Source organism: Remersonia thermophila, chromosome 4, assembly GCF_042764415.1.
Source record: "Remersonia thermophila strain ATCC 22073 chromosome 4, whole genome shotgun sequence".
Classification (NCBI taxonomy): Eukaryota; Fungi; Ascomycota; class Sordariomycetes; order Sordariales; family Chaetomiaceae; genus Remersonia; species Remersonia thermophila.
The window spans coordinates 1,116,037-1,134,733 of NC_092220.1; the positions used below are offsets into that span (position 1 = coordinate 1,116,037).

Here is an 18,697-nt window from a genome sequence, read left to right on the forward strand (position 1 = left end):
TGCTAGGAATGAAGGAATGACAAGTAAAATGGAACTGCATGCTATAATTGCAGCATGCATAGGACGTTCTTTATCGTTATCGCTACTAGCTATATGTGAATATAATGAATAAGTGGAGGCCTCGTCGGAGCAGAAGCTTGCCGTGCCTTTCCAACCTCATCTCATGTTGGTACCGATATAAAGACGCCTTGTTCGAGAACAATGGCATTTTCTGCCGGCGATGCAACTCTTAGAACTATCCACCTGATCAAACACTTCACTCCTTGCAAAGTTATTCTTTGTGCTATTTTTGTTATACTTGACACGATCACAGAGGGTAACATCTCTTTCATTCGATCTTCCAAGAATGGCACGTGGTGTTTCTGAAAGAAAGAATCAAAAGCGCCGCCTGACTAATAGGACGAAGGAGAGCTGGACTTCAGAAGTTTGTTATTCCTAGTGTCGATGCTTGTAGACCTTCTTACACCAGCTTGTCATCTCACCATAAGCGGTTCAACCTCTGCGAGATAGTTCTTCTGCGCAACCCCCCTCTTTGTCCTCCGCTTCGTTGAGTACCTAGCCTTTTGGACGGGTGTTGGTTGACAAAGACCATACACAACAGGGCAGTTTACAATGTTCATTACCTCTTCAACTTCTTTGGACGAAGCGATGGCTTTCCTGTCGATGCCAAACATTGATATTCATCAGGTCTCCATCTGTATCCAAATCAAAGAAGCCCGACGGTGATCTGAAGGAAAGCAAAAAGCCACCACCAGAATCCCATATCTCCCCCTTTCCTGTTCCTCAAAATGCAGCCAACAGATCCCCTCTGGCCATGGAGTGGGAGAGAATACTATTCCTCATGGCAGCTATCAGCTGGCTCCTTTTTTCCTCTCCGCACCGACCTGTTGCACCTTCGCCATCTGGATCCCCACCGGCATCCTGAGGGTCATCGCTGTAAGGCTGAACTGGCGTCCCAAGTGATTCAACGACTCCTCCATCAAGACGAACCCTGGCGGTGTCCACAGAGAGATTGTTCGCGGCTCCGAATTCCAGGCGCAGGCTCGTCATAAGAGCTCCAAGTCTACGCAGCCCATACAACCTACCGCCCCTGCGTCTTCTTCTTCTCCTCCAGGGTTCTTCCCCCCTGGCAAGCATGACCACTACTACTACTACTGCTGCTGCTGCTGCTGCTGCTGCTTCTGCTGCTGCTTCTGCTGCTGCTCCCGCTTCCCACATCACCCTCGGTGTCAGCTCCCAAGCCTTCAGCTTCGGCCTTCCCACCCCACGTCGCGACAACGCCCTGACCCCAGGTCTGGTCCGCCATCGGAGAGGAAACGTCCAGATCCCGCCCAGCCGGCCCCGCTGGCCGCCGAGGCCCGACGCTCGTTGGCCCCCGCTACCAATACCAGGACCCGGCGAACCCCGACGGCGCGTACGCTTCAGCTCGGATCATGCCGAGAACGCCGCGGACAAGCCCTTCTTCACCAACCTCGCCCGAGCGGCGGAGGGCAACGCCTACAACAATAACAACAACAACAGCAACGCGGCCAGCAGCCGCGCGTACGCCGTGGCATCGTCCCCTTCCACCCTTTCCGTCTCCTCCTCTTCCTCTTCGCCCTCCCTTTCAGACCTCTTGAACCCCTCCCGAAGCCCTCCCCTTCTTCATGAACGACCGCTGCCACCCCCCCATCTCCCCCCCAATCCCCTCTCCCATCTCCTACCCCATCCCCTCTCCCATCTCCTCCCCTCCAAACCCCTTGCCCTCATCTTCCCCCTGGTTTTCTTCCTCGCCGCCTCTTCCGCCCCCCTCGTTCCATGGCGACCAGCTCCGCTAACCGGTCCTCTAGACACCCTCCTCTCGCCCGTCTCCGGGCTTGCGTCTCTCCTCGGCGCGCTGGGCCTGTACGTCCTCGTCGCGACATCGGCGGCGCGGCTCTGCCGGGGTGCGGTGCGGTGGGCGCTGGCAGGCGCGGCGGAGCTGGGGACGGCGGTGGGAGCCGGGGCGCGCAAAGCGTGGCCGTGGGCGTTGGCTGCGTGCGGGGCGTGGGCCGCCGCGGCGGCGCTTGCGCAGAGGGATTGGGCCGCGGTGGCCAGGGGGACGGCCGGATGGGTGCTGCTTTGGGCGGCCGAGCGGGCGTATTTTGTAGGGGACTGCCTGAGGGATCTGGCGCCGAGGGAGGCGGTGTGGGGGTAATTCGTAAGAATGAGGAAACGCGTGTCTGGACAGATGCTACTTGTTTTTTGTTCTTGGTAATATGGATAAAACAAGGACACGTGCGACGTGTCCAGCTAGCTGCTCTCGTGATGACAACATTACGCCTTGCCGGCCTCCTTGATCCCGTCCGCTCCCGTTTCGATGACGGTGTATCCCTCGGCGTTGCCCTGTCCCACAGCCGCCCGCTCGTACGCCTCGTCGCTCCTGTCGCAGAGCACCCGGATGTCCTCGTCGCTCAGAATCTCCTTGTCTCCCGAAAACTCGTACACCTGCCCGTCCTTGAGCAGCAGGGACCGCAGCGTGTCGCGATCCAGCTCCTCGCGCAGGTCGATCTTTTGGCCCATGGTGCGGAAACCGCCCTTCTTGATGACGAGCTTCTCGAGCCGGCGCTTGGCGTCGGCGCTCATCAGCAGCTCTTCCTCGACGGTGCCTTTGGTGGCCAGCCGGTACACGACGACGGGTCGCGTCTGGCCGATGCGGTGGGCGCGGTCTTGGGCCTGCAGGTCCTGCTGCGGATTCCAGTCGCTGTCAAAAAGGATGACCGTATCGGCGCTCGCCAGGTTGATGCCCTGGCCGCCGGCGCGGGTCGAGAGCAAAAAGATGTTGAGCTTGGGGTTCGTGTTGAAATCGTGAATTTGCGCGCGCCGGTCCTCTTGCGCGACGCCGCCGTCGATGCGGCACACGGGCCACTTTCGCAGGCCCTCGCAGTAGTCCTGCAGGATGTCGAGCTGGGTCTTGAACTGGGAGAAGATGAGCACCTTGTGGCCGCGCTCAAACAGGGCGGGCAGAAGGCGATCGAGCAGCAACATCTTGCCCGACGCCGTTACGATGCTCTCGTCGACCGGGGAGCCCTCGTACGCCCAGGGGTTGTAGAAGTTGTGGGGGCTATTGCAGACGAGCCGGAGCTGCATGAGGGGGTTGCCGAGCTTCTTGTTGCCGATCTCGCGTTCTGGGAGGTACGGGTTAGGAGACGGTGCAGGGATGGGGGGATGGGGGCTGGGCGGATGGGCTGATGGATGGGACACCACGTACTTGCGAGCTCGAGGGTTTGCTGCCGCTCGATTTCATCCTCGTCGGCGGTGGTCTCGGCCTCTTCGACCTCTTCGTGGTGCGCTTCTTGGGCGAGCTTGGCCTCGAACTCGTCGTCATCAAGCAGATCATCGTCCGAGTCGGCTTCTTTGTACGAGCTGCGGCCTCGGCGGGGGCGTCCGCGTGCGCTCGCCGGGCTGGACTGTCTGCTCGACTTGGCGCTCTTGGGGGCCGGCGTCTCGGCTTCCGGGGGGGCTTTCCTCTTGGACTGCCTCGTTGGCTTCGGAGGCTCGGGCGGCGCTGTCGTCTTCTTGGTCGCCGAGGGCTTCGCAGGCTGCGCCGCCGCAGGCCGCCCCTTGCCCATCATCAGGGCGAAGGCGTTCTTGGCTGGCGGCGCGGCCGGCGGCCTGGCGGCGGGAGATGGGGCCTTGGCGCCGGTGGCCGGGGACGATTCCTTGACGCTGCTGGACGTCGAGCGGACGCTGGGCGCCCGTGACGAAGCCCGGCTGTTGGTGGTCCCCGTGAGGCGCTCGATGACCTTGTTCTCCAGATACGCGCGGGTGTCAACCTTCTTGTCGTTGATGGCGTTGTACAGGTCCGTCTGCTCCTTGGTCATGGGCGCGTACAGCACGTACTCGCGCTTCTTGGGGAGGTATCTGGCCACGTCGGCCTTGACCCTGCGCAGCAGCAGGGGCTGGAGCACGACGTGCATCTTCTTGACGAGCTCCTGCTTGGTCTTGTCGGCAATGAACTCCTCGGTTCCCTCCTCGTCCTCAAGGTCGCTAAAGTCGAACCAGCTCTCAAAGGCCTCCCAGTCGCGGAAGATGTTGGGGAGCAGAAAGTTGAGCAGCGACCACAGCTCGCGCAGGTTGTTCTGCAGCGGGGTGCCGGTGATGAGCAGGCGGGTGGCCGAGGTGAAGGACTTGAGCTCGCGAAAGAGCTTCGAGTCAAAGTTTTTCATGCGGTGGCCCTCGTCGATGATGATGAACTCCCAGTTGATCTTGGACAGCGCGGCGCGATCCTTGAGCACCATCTCGTAGCTCGTGCAAACGACGGGGAACTTGTCCGTGGGCCTCCCGGCCTGCAGGTGGCGCATGATCTTGGTCTTGAAGATGCCGGCGCGCTGCTCCGGGGTGCCGTGGTACATGACGACGGGGATCGAGGGGACCCATTTGTGGAACTCGTCGAGCCAGTTGGACAGGGTGCTCAGGGGCGCGACGATGAGATGCGGGCCGAGGTAGTTTTCTTGCTCGCGAAGCAGGGCAATCAGGGAAATGGTCTGGACGGTTTTGCCTGCAAAGAAAAAAAAAGCCGTCACGTTAGCCGATCCGCGGCAAAGACGCGAGCGATGGTGGCGCATCCTGGCGTACCCAGCCCCATCTCGTCGGCCAAGATGCCGCTCATGCCCTGGATGCAGATCTCGTACATCCACGTCAGGCCCTCGAGCTGGTAGTCGCGCATGGTGCCGCCGACCATGCACTTGGGCTGCGTGGCCATGGTCAGGTCGTGCTCGCCGATGGCGGTGCCGTCGAGGCTGGTGCCGACGCGTCCCAGGACCTTGGTCTTGTTGGTCAGGATGCTGCTAAACGCGGCGCTCTGGGCCAGCAGCTGGTCGAGGTCCTTGGCCTTGGCCTCGCGTTCCGCCTTGGTGAGGACGCGCTTTTTCCACTTCTTCCTCCGCTTCTCCTCGGCCTTGTTGTTCTCCTGGCGGGCCTTTTCCTCCTCGGCGGCGAGCATCTGCTCCTCGCGCAGCCGGGTGTACGTCATCTTGGAGGACGCGTCCATGGCTGCTGGGCTTCCGGGGCTGGCCGACGGCGGCGGCGGCGGCGAGGACGGGGCGCTGGTAGGGAGGCGAGACTGGGAGCTGACCGAAGCGCTGTCGGTGGAGGATTCGCAAGGCATTGTGATTGTTTTTGGTCACTGCAAGAGGGAGCTCGATGGATGATCAATGGGAGGGATACGAAGAAGCAAAAGAGACCAAGATCACGGGATGGCCCAACGAGAGACGACGTAAGAATGGAGGATGTTCACACCACGGACCGCAAACCCTGGCATCGCCGGCAAGACGATTGAGCATTCCAAGGGCCTGGTATCTTGCCGAGCTTCGCAGCGGATGGCTCTTGTCCAGATTCAATTGCGATGCAGCAGACGAGGCCTGGGGGTGGCATGCCCGGGTTGAGCGAGTGTCAAGTTGTCGCAAGGGAGAATGAAGGAGGAAGCGCGTCGCCACTTGCAGCGAACCCCCTTGACGCGTCCAGGGACCCACGCGCAGTCACGGGAACCAGCGCGTCGCGCAGTCCACTAAAGTGCTCCACCTTTTTCTTTTTCGGTGCACCTGCCGGTGGCACCGTTGGGTGGATCCCATCAGCCTCTGGGTGGGTCCCGTCCTGTCTCTCGGGAGTGGGTCCCGCCCCGCCCTGGAGGCTCAGAACTGCCCCGCATCCGCTGGGGCTTCGGGGGAGTCAGAAATGTTTTGTCGCCTTTGACCCCGCCATCCAACACCAACACCGCCCATCTCCTTGTGCACCTTAGACCTTGCTTGGATCTCGACCTCAACTTTGACCTCGTCTCGAGTCACCCACCACCCAATCCGGCTTTGCTCCCAGCTCGGCTCCTCGGGTCCTCCTCCCTAGACCGTCCGCCCACCGCCAAACTGCTGCCCCTCGGAGCCACCCTGCGCCCTGCAGCCGCCGCCCTGCGCTGCGCTTCTCGTCCCAGCAGCTTCTTGACGCGGCCCCTTAGCGCCATCTCGCTGTCCCACCCGCGCATCATGGCCGCCCTCGACGCCCAAAAGTACACCTCGGCCGAGGAGACCGAGATCCAGACCTGGCTCGACAAGGCCGCCTCGCTCAAGGCCGGCCCCACCGACGCCCTCCTCGACCAGCTCAACGCCGACCTGGCCACCCGCACCACCGCCATCGGCACCAAGCCCAGCAAGGCCGACGTCGCCCTGTACGAGTCGCTCGCCCCGCTCGTCAAGTCGTGGACCCCCGAGCAGCGCACCGGCGAGAAGGGTCGTCCCAACATCGTCCGCCTCGTCGACTTTGTCCAGAACAGCCCCATCTTCGGCCTCGGCGTCGCCGATGCCGACAAGGTCGCCGTGGACCCGGAGGAGATCCTCTACGTCAAGCCACCCGTCGACGCCAAGGCCGAGAAGGAGCGCCTAAAGAAGGAGAAGGCTGCCGCCGCCGCCGCCGCCGCCGCCGCCGCCGCCCCTGCTGCGGCGGCTGCTGCTGCTCCTGCTGCTGCAGGCCAAGAGAAGGCGGCTCTCCCCGACCGGACAAAGAAGGAGAACAAGGCCGGCGAGGCCAAGGGGGGGCGGCGGCCGGCGAGGGCGCCAAGAAGCAAAAGAAGGAGAAGAAGGAGCGCGCGCCCAAGCAGCCCGCCGCGCCGCCGGCCCCGACGGTCCTCTCGCCCTGCCTCATCGACCTGCGCGTCGGGCACATCCTCAAGGCCATCAAGCACCCCGAGGCCGACTCGCTCTACGTGTCCACCATCGCCGTCGGCGACGCCCCGGGCACCGACGACACCTCCGAGTACGAGGGCCAGGTGGTGCGCACCGTGTGCTCGGGCCTCAACGGGCTCGTGCCGCTCGAGGAGATGCAGGGCCGCAAGGTGGTGGTCGTCTGCAACCTCAAGCCCGTCAAGATGCGCGGCATCAAGTCGTGCGCCATGGTGCTGGCCGCCTCGCCGCGCCCCAAGGAGGGCGAGGACGATCACAAGGGCCCCGTCGAGCTCGTCACGCCGCCCGCCGACGCCAAGGCCGGCGAGCGCGTCTTCTTTGAGGGCTGGGCGGGCGAGCCCGAAAAGGTGCTGAACCCCAAGAAGAAGATCTGGGAGACGTTCCAGCCGGGCTTCACCACCACCGAGGATCTCGAGGTGGCCTTTGACGCCGGCGTCGTCGAGGCCCTCGAGGGCAAGACGGGCCTGGGCAAGCTGGTCACGGCCAGCGGAGGCGTGTGCAAGGTGGCCAGCCTCAAGGGTGCCCAGGTGCGGTAGGCGGACGAGGGATCCTGCCCGCATACGAGAGCCGTAAAATAGTCAAAACAAAAAAGCCCTTTGGATGACATGTAATAGACATTTTGTGTTGCCAACCGTTCATCACTGTTCAGTCATGGTTCATCATGTCCATGTCCGAGTTGTCTTGGCGTAGATGTATTGGAATTCTGTCTGATTATTCAAACCTTTCCTAGCACCCCCTTTTGTTCTGCCGTTCACCTCATCACACCAACCACCCTTGCACATCACCACCCTCGTCCAAGACTGCCTTCCACGCCCGTGTCGTCCCCCCGTTCCGTTCCTCACTGAGGATGAGTGGGCGGATGCACATCGGTCGGCCTGGGGTCAGGCCTCAAGGTGGCGGTCGGCCTCCTGGTGATGGGCGTAACGTCCCACCCGAGGATCCCCGACTTGATGGGCACGGTGAAACACGTCACGGTGACGGTGGGCTTCGTGGTCGGCTTCGTGGTCGGCTTCGTGGTCGGCCTCGTCGTCGTCGGCTTCGTGGTCGGCCTCGTCGTCGTCGGCTTCGTGGTAGGCCTCGTGGTAGGCCTCGTGGTCGGCTTCGTGGTCGGCGTCGTCTTGGTGGTGGGGCACCCCGTCGTGAGCGTGGCCGTCACGGTCCGGGGGTCGCAGTCGACGAGCGTGACGCTGCTGCACGCGGGACACGGCAGGAGGGTCTCGTGCACGGACGTGACCGTCTTGGTCGGCGTCTGGGGGCAGCAGGCGTCTCTGCTCCTCGGCGTTCCCCGCCCGCACGCGGTGGTGGTTTTCATTAGCGTGCGCGTCCTCGTGCGTGGGCGTGCGATCGTCACGGGCAGAGAAGACGGGAAGGCGGGAGCTGGGGAGAGAGAGAGAGAGGGAGAGAGATGAACGGATGATACGTACGCGCAAGGAACCTTCACGGTGGTGGTCTCGACAATCGGCGGCTTGCACCACTTGGTCTCGGTCGGGCGGGGGCACTGGATCTTGGGGCAGTCCTTGGTGTACCTCGTCTTGGTGTATGTGGTGGTGACGGTATGGGTGTAGCATTGCCTGTACTTCTTGTCGAAGCACGTGGCCGGCAGCACCACGTTGGTGATGGGCGGGCCTTTGGTGATTTGGGTGGTGGGCGGAAGGCGAGTGATTGGGAAGACGGGGCCGACCTCAACCGGGTCCGTGATGGGCTTTTTGGCGTCATCCACAGGCGTAGCGGAGCTATTGTACGATGGGGTGAGCCCTTGCTGGCCTAGGGAATAGCTAGGACGATCCGGCTTGCGTAGCTAGCCATGAAAAGGGGGGTGTGCCCACCTGAGAGCCGCAAGGCCGAGGAAGAGGCCGGTAGTGAGCGTGAGCTGCATCTTGGGATCACTAGGTAGGAGCCCAAAGTTCTCCAGACAGGGACTGCACGCTTGGTGACGAGTGTTTGAATAGGCCTGGCGTTGGGAGGGTTGTTTGAATCTTGTCAATGTCTCTTGGACAACGCTCTGAAGGGACACAAGAAAACAAAACAGCAGAGGCGAGTTGAGAGGCCCCCCTTATATGTTGTCAACTCCGGGTCTCTCTCTGGCTCTCCGTCCCAAACTAGGTTGTGTTTTCCCGTCCCCTGCGAAGCCCCCCTCCCCGTACCGCTCTCTCAGCTCCTCTACTAGACCGCCCTCATGCACAACCTGCAGATGACCTGACTCGCAAAGCCTTAAAAACCAGGAGTCTCCAATTGTCTATGGCAACCCGCGGGTTTGCTCGTTGTCACAGCCACGCTCGCCAATAGCACTTTTGCCGACTATGAACTTGTAAAGGATCCAACATTTCTGTCTCAGGTTACGTGGCTGCAGCCTGGCCCTGTCAAAGAATCAATAAACTCTTCGCCGTGACGACGGTGAAATGGTCAAGCCATAGAGGCTTGAAACACAGGAGGGAGGAGGGGGGGGGGAGGGGGGAAACCGTCAATAAGCATCAGCAACCGCCAAAACGGTAGTCCATGGCTCGGGTCGATCAAGACGCACCAAGGGCCAAGACTACGATATTACCATATATAGATCGGACCTAGAGCGTACATATGCGGCGGCGGACTGGTGGTTCCGCAAAGGCGCCGAGCCAAAGCCCGAGACATACACACCACCATGATACGCCACATAGGTCTAGCTCGAAAGCATCCGACGTCGCCCTTCGACGAATTCTCTACACGGCACACACTAGACGGCTGTTTTCTAGGGGTTTGACGTTCCGTGATAGGCCATGCCCGGTGTCACTTGATCCCTCTGTCCCTCGACACGGCATGCGTTTGTGCCCGACAAGCCCCGGCCCCAACAGAAAAACAAAAGGAATCAACTGGTTTCCCCGATAAGCCGTCCGCTGTTATCAAGGGAGAATCGTTGAATGGCGGCTGAATTGACCGAGACCACCGACCTACATACACTGCTACACAATGTCCCGGTCCGACTGGGCACCCTAGGGAACCATGGTGGAGGGGCATCTGGGGGAGGGTGCGGGCACCAAGAATTGTGCCGCTGTGGTCTTGCACAGCACGCCCGGTCGAGGTTGAGGTTGGTCGTGGCTCGAAGGTGTGGCTCAAAACAACGAAACCCCAACGGGGCAACACAACCAACGCTTCCATTGTCAACAAGAGAGCTCATGGCTGCAAGAGAACCCACGGTTGTATGCAGTAGGAGGAGATAGGTCGTCAAGGTCCGTTTCTACTCTCTGAACTAGACTATCCATACACACTCACACTAGACGCTGTCTACCAAGGCATCGATAGGATTCTATGTACTATACATGACACACACACACACATACAACCACACTTACACACACACACACACACACACCAAACCCTTTCTTGAATGATGCACAACGCCATGCCCAAACATGATCTCCCAGCCACATTGCCCATCAGAAATAAAAGAAAAAAAACGCCGTGACGAATGCTTTTGGTTTTGAAATCCCCCTTTCCCTCCCCCCAATGCCCTCCAACCCCGGTTCAAACAAGACCCAGCATCATGACATCAGTCCATCAAGAACTCGCCCGCCTCGTCATCGTCATCATCGAGGAAGGGCCATCCCTCTCGCCGCAACGAGAGCCATCGTAGTCACGAGAAGAAGTACTGGCTCTCCTTGAGCATCCTGACGTCAAACTCGCCCTTCTTGGGGATCGCCGGGAACGTCAGGGGCAGCCACAGCTCGATCTCGCCCCTGGTTCCCCTGGCCGTCTGCCGCTTCATGATGCGCTCCGACTTGTTGAGCTGCATGGCAAAGAAGTTTGCGCCGCGGAGCTCTTGGATGGCGTTGTTGTACGACTCAGACTCCTTGTCGGCCTGGACCTTCCGCGACATGGGCTTGACCATCTTGTCCAGGTCCATGATGACGTGCTCGTCTTCGGCCTGCTCGTGCGCCGCCTCGGCAAGCTCGGAGGAGGCGTCGGCAGCGCCGGCGGCCATGTCGGCGTCGCCGTCGGCATCCTCGTCCGTCGGCATCAGGTCCTCGGGCTTGACAACCCGGATGTCGGGCGAGCCAAACGACTCGAAGATGCTGGCCGGCGTGATCATCTTCTTGCCCTGCTCGATCTTGTCCGGGTCGCCCGAGTGGAGCAGCTGCTGGCGCTTGTGCTCCTCCAAGAGCTCCTCCAGCGCCGACATGTGCCTCGACTTGCGCAGCTGAATGATCTGGATGCCGATGGCGCTGTTGGAGTGGACCTTGGCGCGGTAGAGGGCGCCGCGGTAGCGGGCCTCGAACTCGGACTTGAGGCGGCCGATGACGTCCTCCTGGTGGATGCGGATGAAGGCGTCGCGAAGAACGCGGTTCATGGCGTCGACGTCGGCAGCGTGGGTCCAGAACGAGTCGTGAACGGCGGCGAAGGTGAGGCCGATGGCGTCGCACTCGAGCGCGGAGAGCATCATGTGGCTGGCGTCGAGCGAGTGGATAAAGTTGGGCGGGAACGCCTGCAGCTGCTTGCGGCGGTTGACCGGGTCGTCGCGGTCGGCGATCGTCAGCACCAGCTCTTGCAGGCACGTCGCGATGAGCTTGGTGGAGCTCTTGCGATAGGGCTGGACGACGGGCATGCGCAGCGGGGTCGTCCAGACGAGGGTGCTGCGGTAGTAGGTCGCCATCTCGTCCTTGTCCAACGTCTTCTTTTTCTTCTTGCCGGTGCCGTCGTCCGCCTCGGCGGCCGTCTCGGCGGCCAGCCGCTCGATCTGCTCGGGCGTCATGGCGCGGCAGACGCGGCCGCCAATCTCGCCCAGCCAGTTCTGGATGTCGTGGGCGCCCTCGAACATGGACGACAGGGCGTTGAAGATCTTGGTCGCGATGTACGAGGCCAGGATCGCGGGCGGCAGGCCCGTCTCGGGCCCGAGCTCGGGGTACAGGGCGTCGAGCTGCTTGAGCACCTGCTTCTTGGCGCCGGCGAAGGTGACGCCGTACACGTTGGTCATGACGGTCTGCTTGACCACCTTTCTCGAGATCTTGTCCAGAAGCACGCGGGCAAATTCGTGGCCCTCCTCGGCGTCCTTGGCCACCGACTCCTTGACCAGCTCGGCCACGGCCGAGTACACGTCGGCCGGGCGCTCGCCGGGCAGCAGGTTGACCTGCTGGGCGCCCCACATGTCGCCGCCCAGGGCGGCGTAGTGCTGCAGGCCGTTGCAGGTGCCGTCCTGGTGCACGGGGAGGTGCGAGACGAACTCGGTGGGGTTCGGGTGCGACAGGGCCGCCTTGAGCTCGAAGCACGTCGCCAGGCACTGCCAGGGGTCCTCGGCCTGCAGCCACCACCGGCGGCCCTCGAGCGGCTTGTCGGCCGAGTCGAAGATGTTGTCGACGTTGTCCTCGGCAAACTTTGCGCGCTCCTCGAGGCTCGCCTTGTCGAAGCCGTAGACGTTGGCCAGGTGGACCTTGAGCCACATGAGGCCGCGCTCGCCGAGGGGGCGGCCCTTGGCAAAGGTGAGCAGGCCGCGCACGTGGTCAGCGCCCATGTGGTTGAGGTAGGTGGGCATCGGGTACGCGCGGCCGCGGAAGTCGACGTTGTGGGGGAAGTAGAAGGTCTGGTCCCGGAAGGCGCGGGCAATCTCGAGCTGGAAGTTCATGAAGCAGCGCACCGAGTGCATGCCCGACTTTTCGTTCTCGACGGCCCGGACGGCCTGCAGCCACAGGCGCTTCTGCATGGGGTCGTCGGTCGAATCCGGCTCCGGCGGCAGGGGCAGGTCGGGGTTCAGGGCGGGGAGGTTGGCGAACTCCTCGCCCGTGTTCCAGGCCTCGAGCATGACGTCGAAGACGGGCCGGTTGATGCGCCACGCCGTCTTGCCGAGCACGTCGAGGGCGCGCATCATCTGCTCCATGTCGCCGCGCTCGATGGCGGCCTCGGCGTAGAGGCGCTGGTCCTTTTCGTTGTTCTTGAGCCGGATGAGCTGCGTCGACGTGACGAGGAAGCCGCCCTTGTCGAACTTGGACCACGGCCGCGGCTCGGACACCATGGGCAGATGGCGGGCGAGCGTTTCGCCCCTCGGCTCGCGCTTCATGAGGTCCAAGAGGGCGCGGTTGGGGACGACGGCGCCCAGCTTCTTGCCTCGCTTGTACACCATGGTGTGCATGAAGGCCGGCTGGACCTGCTTGAGCTTCTCGCCCGTTTCCTGGTTGACGCGCTCCACCACGATCTTGGCCGTCTCCATCAGCGCGGCGAGGAGGGTGGCGCCGAGCTTGGCCCGGATCGACATGGGCCAGCGAGCCTCGAGCGGCCCCAGCTTCGCTTCTGGGTCTATGGTAACGGTGGAAGGGGCATTCGCGGTGGTGGCAACAGCAGCATCGGCGGCACCAGCATCGGTGGCGGTGGCGGCGGCGCCCTCCGCCTGGCCCTGCTCCCCGCCTTCGGGCGCCTTTTGGGCCAAGCCGCGGTATCGCAGCAGCTGGCGAGGGCTGTGCTGCTTGCGAGCCTTCTTCGACTTGGGCAAGCTTTTGGCGAGCTCCTGCGCGCGGATATCCTCCTCGGCAATCTTGGCGATCGAGTTGACCATGTGCGACACGGGGACTCCCTTGTCGGCGCCGTGCATGCCGAGGTTGCTCATGGCGCTGAGGATGGTGACGGCGGCCAGGCGGTGCGGCGGCGACTGCAGCAGGTGGATCCCCCACAGGCAGCGGTCGAGGTCCTCGCTCGACTTCTTGGGCGCGGCGATGGCCTTCTCCACCTTCTTTTGCTCCTCGACGAGCTTGGACTCGAGGGCCTTGTGCCAGTCGTGCAGCTTGGAGCTGAGGGTGGGGGTAGAGAGCTGGGAGTTGAGACCCATGCGGCTGAGGTTCTCGTTCTCGTCTCGCCACCGGGAGATGGCGGCGTCGACCGAGTCGCGTTCCAGCTTCGCCTGGACCTCGACGCGTTGCGAGTAGGGGAGGGTGGAGATGTCGAGGCCGCCGGGGAGGCCTGAGAACAGGGAGAGGGTTTGCTTGAGCGACTTGAGGCCGAGGCCCTTTTGCGGCGTGCTGAGAACCTCGGGGGTGACGGTCAGGAGCTTGGCCAGCTCTTGCTCCTCGGCCACATCGGCGGGGAGCTCCTCGGCGGCCGGCTCGGCATCCTCGGGGAGGGCGGGCGCCTCGGAGAGGTAGTAGGCCGGGCACATCTCGGCGATGGTGGTCAGGTCTTCGTCGGTCAGGACGTCGCCCATGTCAAAGGCCTCGGCGTCGTCGAGGTGCGGCATCATGCCCATGTATCGGTTGAGGCGCTGCTCCAACACGGGGCCGGCCGAGGTGAGGAGGGACGTCTTGAGCATGCAGGCGATGGTGGTGGGCGTGAAGGGAAGGCCGGCGTCGTAGATGAGGAGCTCGAACCACTTGTGGATGGCCTCGGCCTCGGCCAGGTCGGGCTCGGCCTGGAGCTTGGCGACGCGGGCGCGAAGATAGCGGTCGTGCAGCATGATGAGGCGGTCGTCATCCAGCCTCCTCTGGCGGTGGAAACGCTCGAGGACGAGGGCGGCACGCTCAAGACGGCCGACGTGGAGGCAGGCCTCGAAGACGGAGAGCATCTCCTCGACGTCGCCGGGAATGCCGGCGTTGTTCATGCGGATCTTGCCCGACACGAACTTGGACGAGGGGTTCTGGATGGGTATCAAGGGCTGGCTGACGTTGAAAGGCCGGAGCTTGTACAGCGGTAGGCTGTCGGCGTCGGCGAGCTGGTTCTGCGGGGCGAGCTCGATGGGCAGGCCGTCGAAGGGCATGTCGTCCCCGGGACGCACGTTGTCGACGGCGGTCGCTAGGCTGCGCTCGAAGCCGGCGAGGGCGCGGAAGGATTTCCTCTTCTGGGCCGTCCGGGCATCGGCCACGGTGGTTGTGATGCGCCTGGCGGCGACGGCGGCGGGGCTGACAAGGGAACGTGTCGACGGCGAGAGGGTCCGGGGACCCGAGGCCAGCAGCCTCGCAGCGCCCGAGCGAACGAGCATCGCGAGGAACGGGGCGCTGACCTAGGGAGAAAAGGAACAGACGTGGCGCCCCTGCGGCGTGAGGAGAGAGGGAGTTGGGGCGGAAGAGGAGGAACAGGGCCGGTCACGATGAGGAGGGTGTTTCGATCATTAGAGGGTATAAAGGGTAGTAGTAGTAGTAGTAGTATACAAGTAAAACAAGGTTGAATGGATACCAGAAAAGGAAACGATCCAAGCACAAGATGCTAACGGCGAGCCTCGGTCCACTCGACAGCAGAGATTGGGAGGGGGATTACGGAATGCCGCGATGTGTTGTTGTTGTTGTTGCTGTGGTGGTGGTGGTGGTGGTGGTTGGTGGTTGGTGGTTTGGTGGGTGGAAGGGCAGAATGCCTCGACATGGTCTGTGTAGGCTCGAAGTCGCCCATCGAGCAAAAGTCGGAAGTCGGAGAAAAAAAACTGGGCTTCAGAAAACGATCAAGGTGGGGCACGGCGGTGGTATCTGGCCTGCGTGATTGGCTGATGCCGCCACGGTTTTATCTTCAAGTGGGGCTACCTCTGGACGGATCCCTGTAAGTGGGGTCGAGTCTGGCAGTTCTCAATCTTGCCCCACTAAAACTTTTGGACCCCACCACCAAAACGTTGCAGCAGGACAAGCCGTGCTCCGTCGGTGGAAACATCATCCACCTCTCATCCTCTCTCGAAGCTTACCAGAATACAGTCAGTCCGTCGGCAACGCTCCCTGCAACTATACATTCGCTCCCTACGCTGCACCGGATACTCCTTGGGAACTTGGTTGATCAACAACAATTTCAAGACAACGATAGATTCTTTTTCTTGTTCTTTGGCTTCAGGAGGTATCCTACATAGTTCCACCCCATCGCCACACAACTGCCATGGTTTCCCTCTCGGCCCTGCGGACAAGCCGCTGCGCTGCATGTACCTCGTCGGTGCTGCGTCTTTTTATCGGAAGCATCACCGGCGCTCCGGCAACCCTTCTGCGGCCAACGACCACGCTGCGGCCAGGAGGCGGCTCCCTCCCGTCCTCAAGAGCCGCCTTGTCCACCGCATCCCCCTTCCGGCCTACCCGCCGCCTGCTCGTCAGCCCGGCGCTCACCGAGCAGCTGCCCTCGGAGCCGGAGAGCAGCAAGGCCGACCCGTCCTCCCCGGCTCCGGCCGCCGACCCCAACGTGCCGTGGTATCTGCAGGTAGAAGCGCCGCGGCACCCGACGCTGCTCCACGAGCCGGCCCCCTTGCCCGACATCCCCGAGGGCGCCCCGCGCCTGATGGAGCCCTTGCTCAAGCACGTGTCGGAAGAGCTGGGCATGGACGACCTGGCGCTCCTGGACCTGCGCGACCTGGAGCCCACGCCGGCCCTCGGCCCGGCGCTGCTCATGGTGCTGGGCACGGCCCGCAGCGAGCGCCACCTGCACGTGTCGGCCGACCGCCTGGTGCGCTGGCTGCGCGGGCGCGGCATCACGGCCAGCGCCGACGGCCTGCTGGGGCGCAACGAGCTCAAGATCAAGCTGCGGCGCATCGCCCGCAAGGCCAAGCTGCTGGGCAGCTCGGGCGTGGCGCGCACGGGCGGCGACAACGGCATCAGCACGGGCTGGGTGTGCGTCAACCTGGGCCTGGTCGGCGCTCAGCACGAGGAGGTGCAGTTCTTTGACGAAGAGGGCCGGCCGACGGGCTTTGGCGTCCCGCAGACGGGAAACACCATCGTCGTGCAGCTGATGACGGAGACGAGGAGGAAGGATTTGGATCTGGAGACGCTGTGGGGCGACATGCTGCAGAGGAGCCGGTCCAAGATGAACTCGGCGGCCGCCCGCATCGCCGCCAGAGCCTCGCAGGACCCTGACGAGGAGGCTTCCTCGGACAGGCCGTAAAGCCCGGACGCCGGCCGAGGCTCTCGTGGAACCGTCTGAAGATGTCCTGGACCGGCGACTACCGATGAGCCGGCGGCCTTGGACGGCTCGATGCTAGCTCCGGTCCACCTGTATCACCACTGTAACATACTTGCTTGTACACGGGATACCCAAGCTTGAGCCACAAGCATGCCGTTCGCTGTGCCCTTCTACCGATCCGTGATCTGGCCCTGTTTCTGCCTCGTCCGCCATTGCATGCCCTCACAGCCTTGCCACCACCCGCATCGCCTCCCTCAGCATCGGCGCCACCTGCTTTCTGCTGCAGCTCACGTCCCCCTGCCGCCAGCACAGCCTCCAGCCGCGCTCCGGCTCCTCCCCGCCTTCGTCCATTTCCCCGCCCTCCCATGTCTCCAGCCCCAACCTCGCCCCGAACCGCCGCGCGAACTCCCCCACCACCCCGGCCCCGCGGCCGTTGACGCCCCAGACCAAGAGCTCCCTGGCGATGCCGCCTCCCTCGGCCGGAAAGACGGTCATGACGGCCGCCACGTCGAGCCGCTGCTCCTCGGCCCAGGCGCGCAGCGCGGCGAGGAACGACGCGCGATCCTCCTTGTCGTCGGCGCCGGCTTCGCGGAGGGCGTCCGCCAAGGAGCGCGGAACCGAAGAGATGCCCACGGCGATGGGCGCGTCGGCGCCCTCGGACCAGCGCTTGTAGTCCTTGCGGAGGACGTCGCGGTACGACAGGCCCCGAAGCGACGTCTTGAGGCGCGTGAGCGCCGCGTAAAAGGCCGCGCGGTCGTAGCCGTCCGCTCGCGATGCGGCCTTTTCGCTGTTGGCCCCGGCAGAGCCGTCCGCGCCGGCGTGCGACGCCAGCATCTTGGCCTCCACCCACTCGGCGGCCCGCACGTCCGCCGCGGTGGTCCTGTCGGGCGCCCCGAGCGCCGCCGTGTCGACGAGGATCGGCGCGAGCGCGAGGCGGCCGAGGTGCGCGTCGCACTCGGCCGCGGGGGTGCCGTCGTCGCACACCGCCAGGCGGGCCCCGTCGGCCCGCGCCGGAGCCTCCCGCGCCAGAGCCTCCCACGCCTCGCGGCAGTGCTCCACCACCAGGCTCGCGCAGCTCCCGCAGCGCTCAATCACCCTCGGCTGGCCCGCCGGCAGGTGGCGCGGCACGACGCCTTCGTCGTCATGGTGGTCGATGCACCCCACGATGGCACCCTCCTCCTTCTCCTTGCCCTTCGCCTGTCCCGGCGCAGCAGCAGCGCCGGAAAAATACCGCTCGGCGAGCTCGCCGGTCGGGGCGTTGTGGTCGACCAGCAGCCAGCGCGTGTCGCGCGGCCTCAGGGCCCCCCGCGGAGGCAGGTCCGAAAGCGTGATGAGATCGTCCGGCCGGAGGCCCGCCGGGCCGAGGACGGCGCCGAGCTCGGGGCGCAGGGCGAGGTCCGGACGGGGGAGGTTGCTGACGGGGATGTGCAGGGTGTGGTGGGGCGGGGTGTGGGTGCGCAGGTAGGCGAGCAGGACGGCAGAGCAGAGCGAGTCAAGGTCTGGAGAGGGTGGTGAGCCTCCAAGGAGGAGAGAAGATGCGTGGAAGGGGGGGAGCACCCACCTGCGGACTCGTTGCCGATGACAAAAGTCAAAGGCGAGGGCCGTTGGGACGCCGGCGATGCGAGGGCATTTTTGGCTTTGGCGAGAAAGCTTTTGAGGGAGGATCGAGTGACGGGCGACGTCCCGACGGTGCTCATGGTGAGGAACAGAGGGGGGAGAAGAGCGGGACAGGACCCAGGGCGCCGAGTGAGCGTGCTGTTGCAGGTGGGAGGTGGGGAGGAGGGGGGCGGCGAGCCTTGTTTGCACGGGCTTGAATCCCGCTTAATCGTCAATCAAGCAAGACGGATGGATCCACAAACAACCTAGGTACCTTGGGTTGAGCTATGTCCATGCATGGCACATATATAGCAGTATGGCAAGCTCGTTGCTCTTGATTCCGATCCAACCTTTGCCAACCTTTGCTCTTCGCTATTCAACGAATCTCTCGGTTGGGACAACCCCAAGGCACCTCGATGGGTACCCACCAGGCGGAGCCGGCAAACGGTCGGGGCGGAGCCGGGGCTGCCGAGAAACGGGGACGGGACCCTGTCACGTTTGGCCCGCCCGTGGCTCTTGGAGCCTTGTAAGCAGTATTGTATTATTGCCTATTCCGGATCCGATGGCCCGTCTTGTGGCCCCGATGGGACTAGTGAAAAGCACGT

The 18,697-nt window shown here is 63.3% G+C and overlaps 7 protein-coding genes across 7 annotated transcripts; 3 read left to right on the forward strand and 4 right to left on the reverse strand.

Moving 5' to 3' along the window:
* Window positions 1-1,135: 1,135 nt before the first annotated feature.
* On the forward strand, window positions 1,136-2,176 carry VTJ83DRAFT_4432 (uncharacterized protein; the record flags this gene model as incomplete). Its single annotated transcript, XM_071010921.1, has 1 exon — window positions 1,136-2,176. One exon carries the CDS (start codon window positions 1,136-1,138, stop codon window positions 2,174-2,176), a length of 1,041 nt encoding a protein of 346 aa, XP_070865882.1.
* A 119-nt stretch (window positions 2,177-2,295) lies between these two features.
* On the reverse strand, window positions 2,296-5,128 carry VTJ83DRAFT_4433 (uncharacterized protein; the record flags this gene model as incomplete). Its single annotated transcript, XM_071010922.1, has 3 exons — window positions 2,296-3,146; window positions 3,230-4,519; window positions 4,597-5,128. 3 exons carry the CDS (start codon window positions 5,126-5,128, stop codon window positions 2,296-2,298), a joined length of 2,673 nt encoding a protein of 890 aa, XP_070865883.1.
* Window positions 5,129-5,996: 868 nt separating this feature from the next.
* On the forward strand, window positions 5,997-7,225 carry VTJ83DRAFT_4434 (uncharacterized protein; the record flags this gene model as incomplete). Its single annotated transcript, XM_071010923.1, has 2 exons — window positions 5,997-6,362; window positions 6,560-7,225. 2 exons carry the CDS (start codon window positions 5,997-5,999, stop codon window positions 7,223-7,225), a joined length of 1,032 nt encoding a protein of 343 aa, XP_070865884.1.
* A 302-nt stretch (window positions 7,226-7,527) lies between these two features.
* VTJ83DRAFT_4435 (uncharacterized protein) lies at window positions 7,528-8,565 on the reverse strand (the record flags this gene model as incomplete). Its single annotated transcript, XM_071010924.1, has 3 exons — window positions 7,528-7,957; window positions 8,114-8,422; window positions 8,516-8,565. The coding sequence occupies 3 exons, from the start codon at window positions 8,563-8,565 to the stop codon at window positions 7,528-7,530; spliced, it is 789 nt and encodes a 262-aa protein (XP_070865885.1).
* Window positions 8,566-10,296: 1,731 nt separating this feature from the next.
* VTJ83DRAFT_4436 (uncharacterized protein) lies at window positions 10,297-14,616 on the reverse strand (the record flags this gene model as incomplete). The annotated part of the gene is made up of 1 exon (XM_071010925.1): window positions 10,297-14,616. The coding sequence occupies one exon, from the start codon at window positions 14,614-14,616 to the stop codon at window positions 10,297-10,299; it is 4,320 nt and encodes a 1,439-aa protein (XP_070865886.1).
* Window positions 14,617-15,488: 872 nt separating this feature from the next.
* On the forward strand, window positions 15,489-16,478 carry VTJ83DRAFT_4437 (uncharacterized protein; the record flags this gene model as incomplete). The annotated part of the gene is made up of 1 exon (XM_071010926.1): window positions 15,489-16,478. One exon carries the CDS (start codon window positions 15,489-15,491, stop codon window positions 16,476-16,478), a length of 990 nt encoding a protein of 329 aa, XP_070865887.1.
* Window positions 16,479-16,718: 240 nt separating this feature from the next.
* Window positions 16,719-18,193, reverse strand: VTJ83DRAFT_4438 (uncharacterized protein; the record flags this gene model as incomplete). The annotated part of the gene is made up of 2 exons (XM_071010927.1): window positions 16,719-17,995; window positions 18,058-18,193. 2 exons carry the CDS (start codon window positions 18,191-18,193, stop codon window positions 16,719-16,721), a joined length of 1,413 nt encoding a protein of 470 aa, XP_070865888.1.
* Window positions 18,194-18,697: the final 504 nt, after the last annotated feature.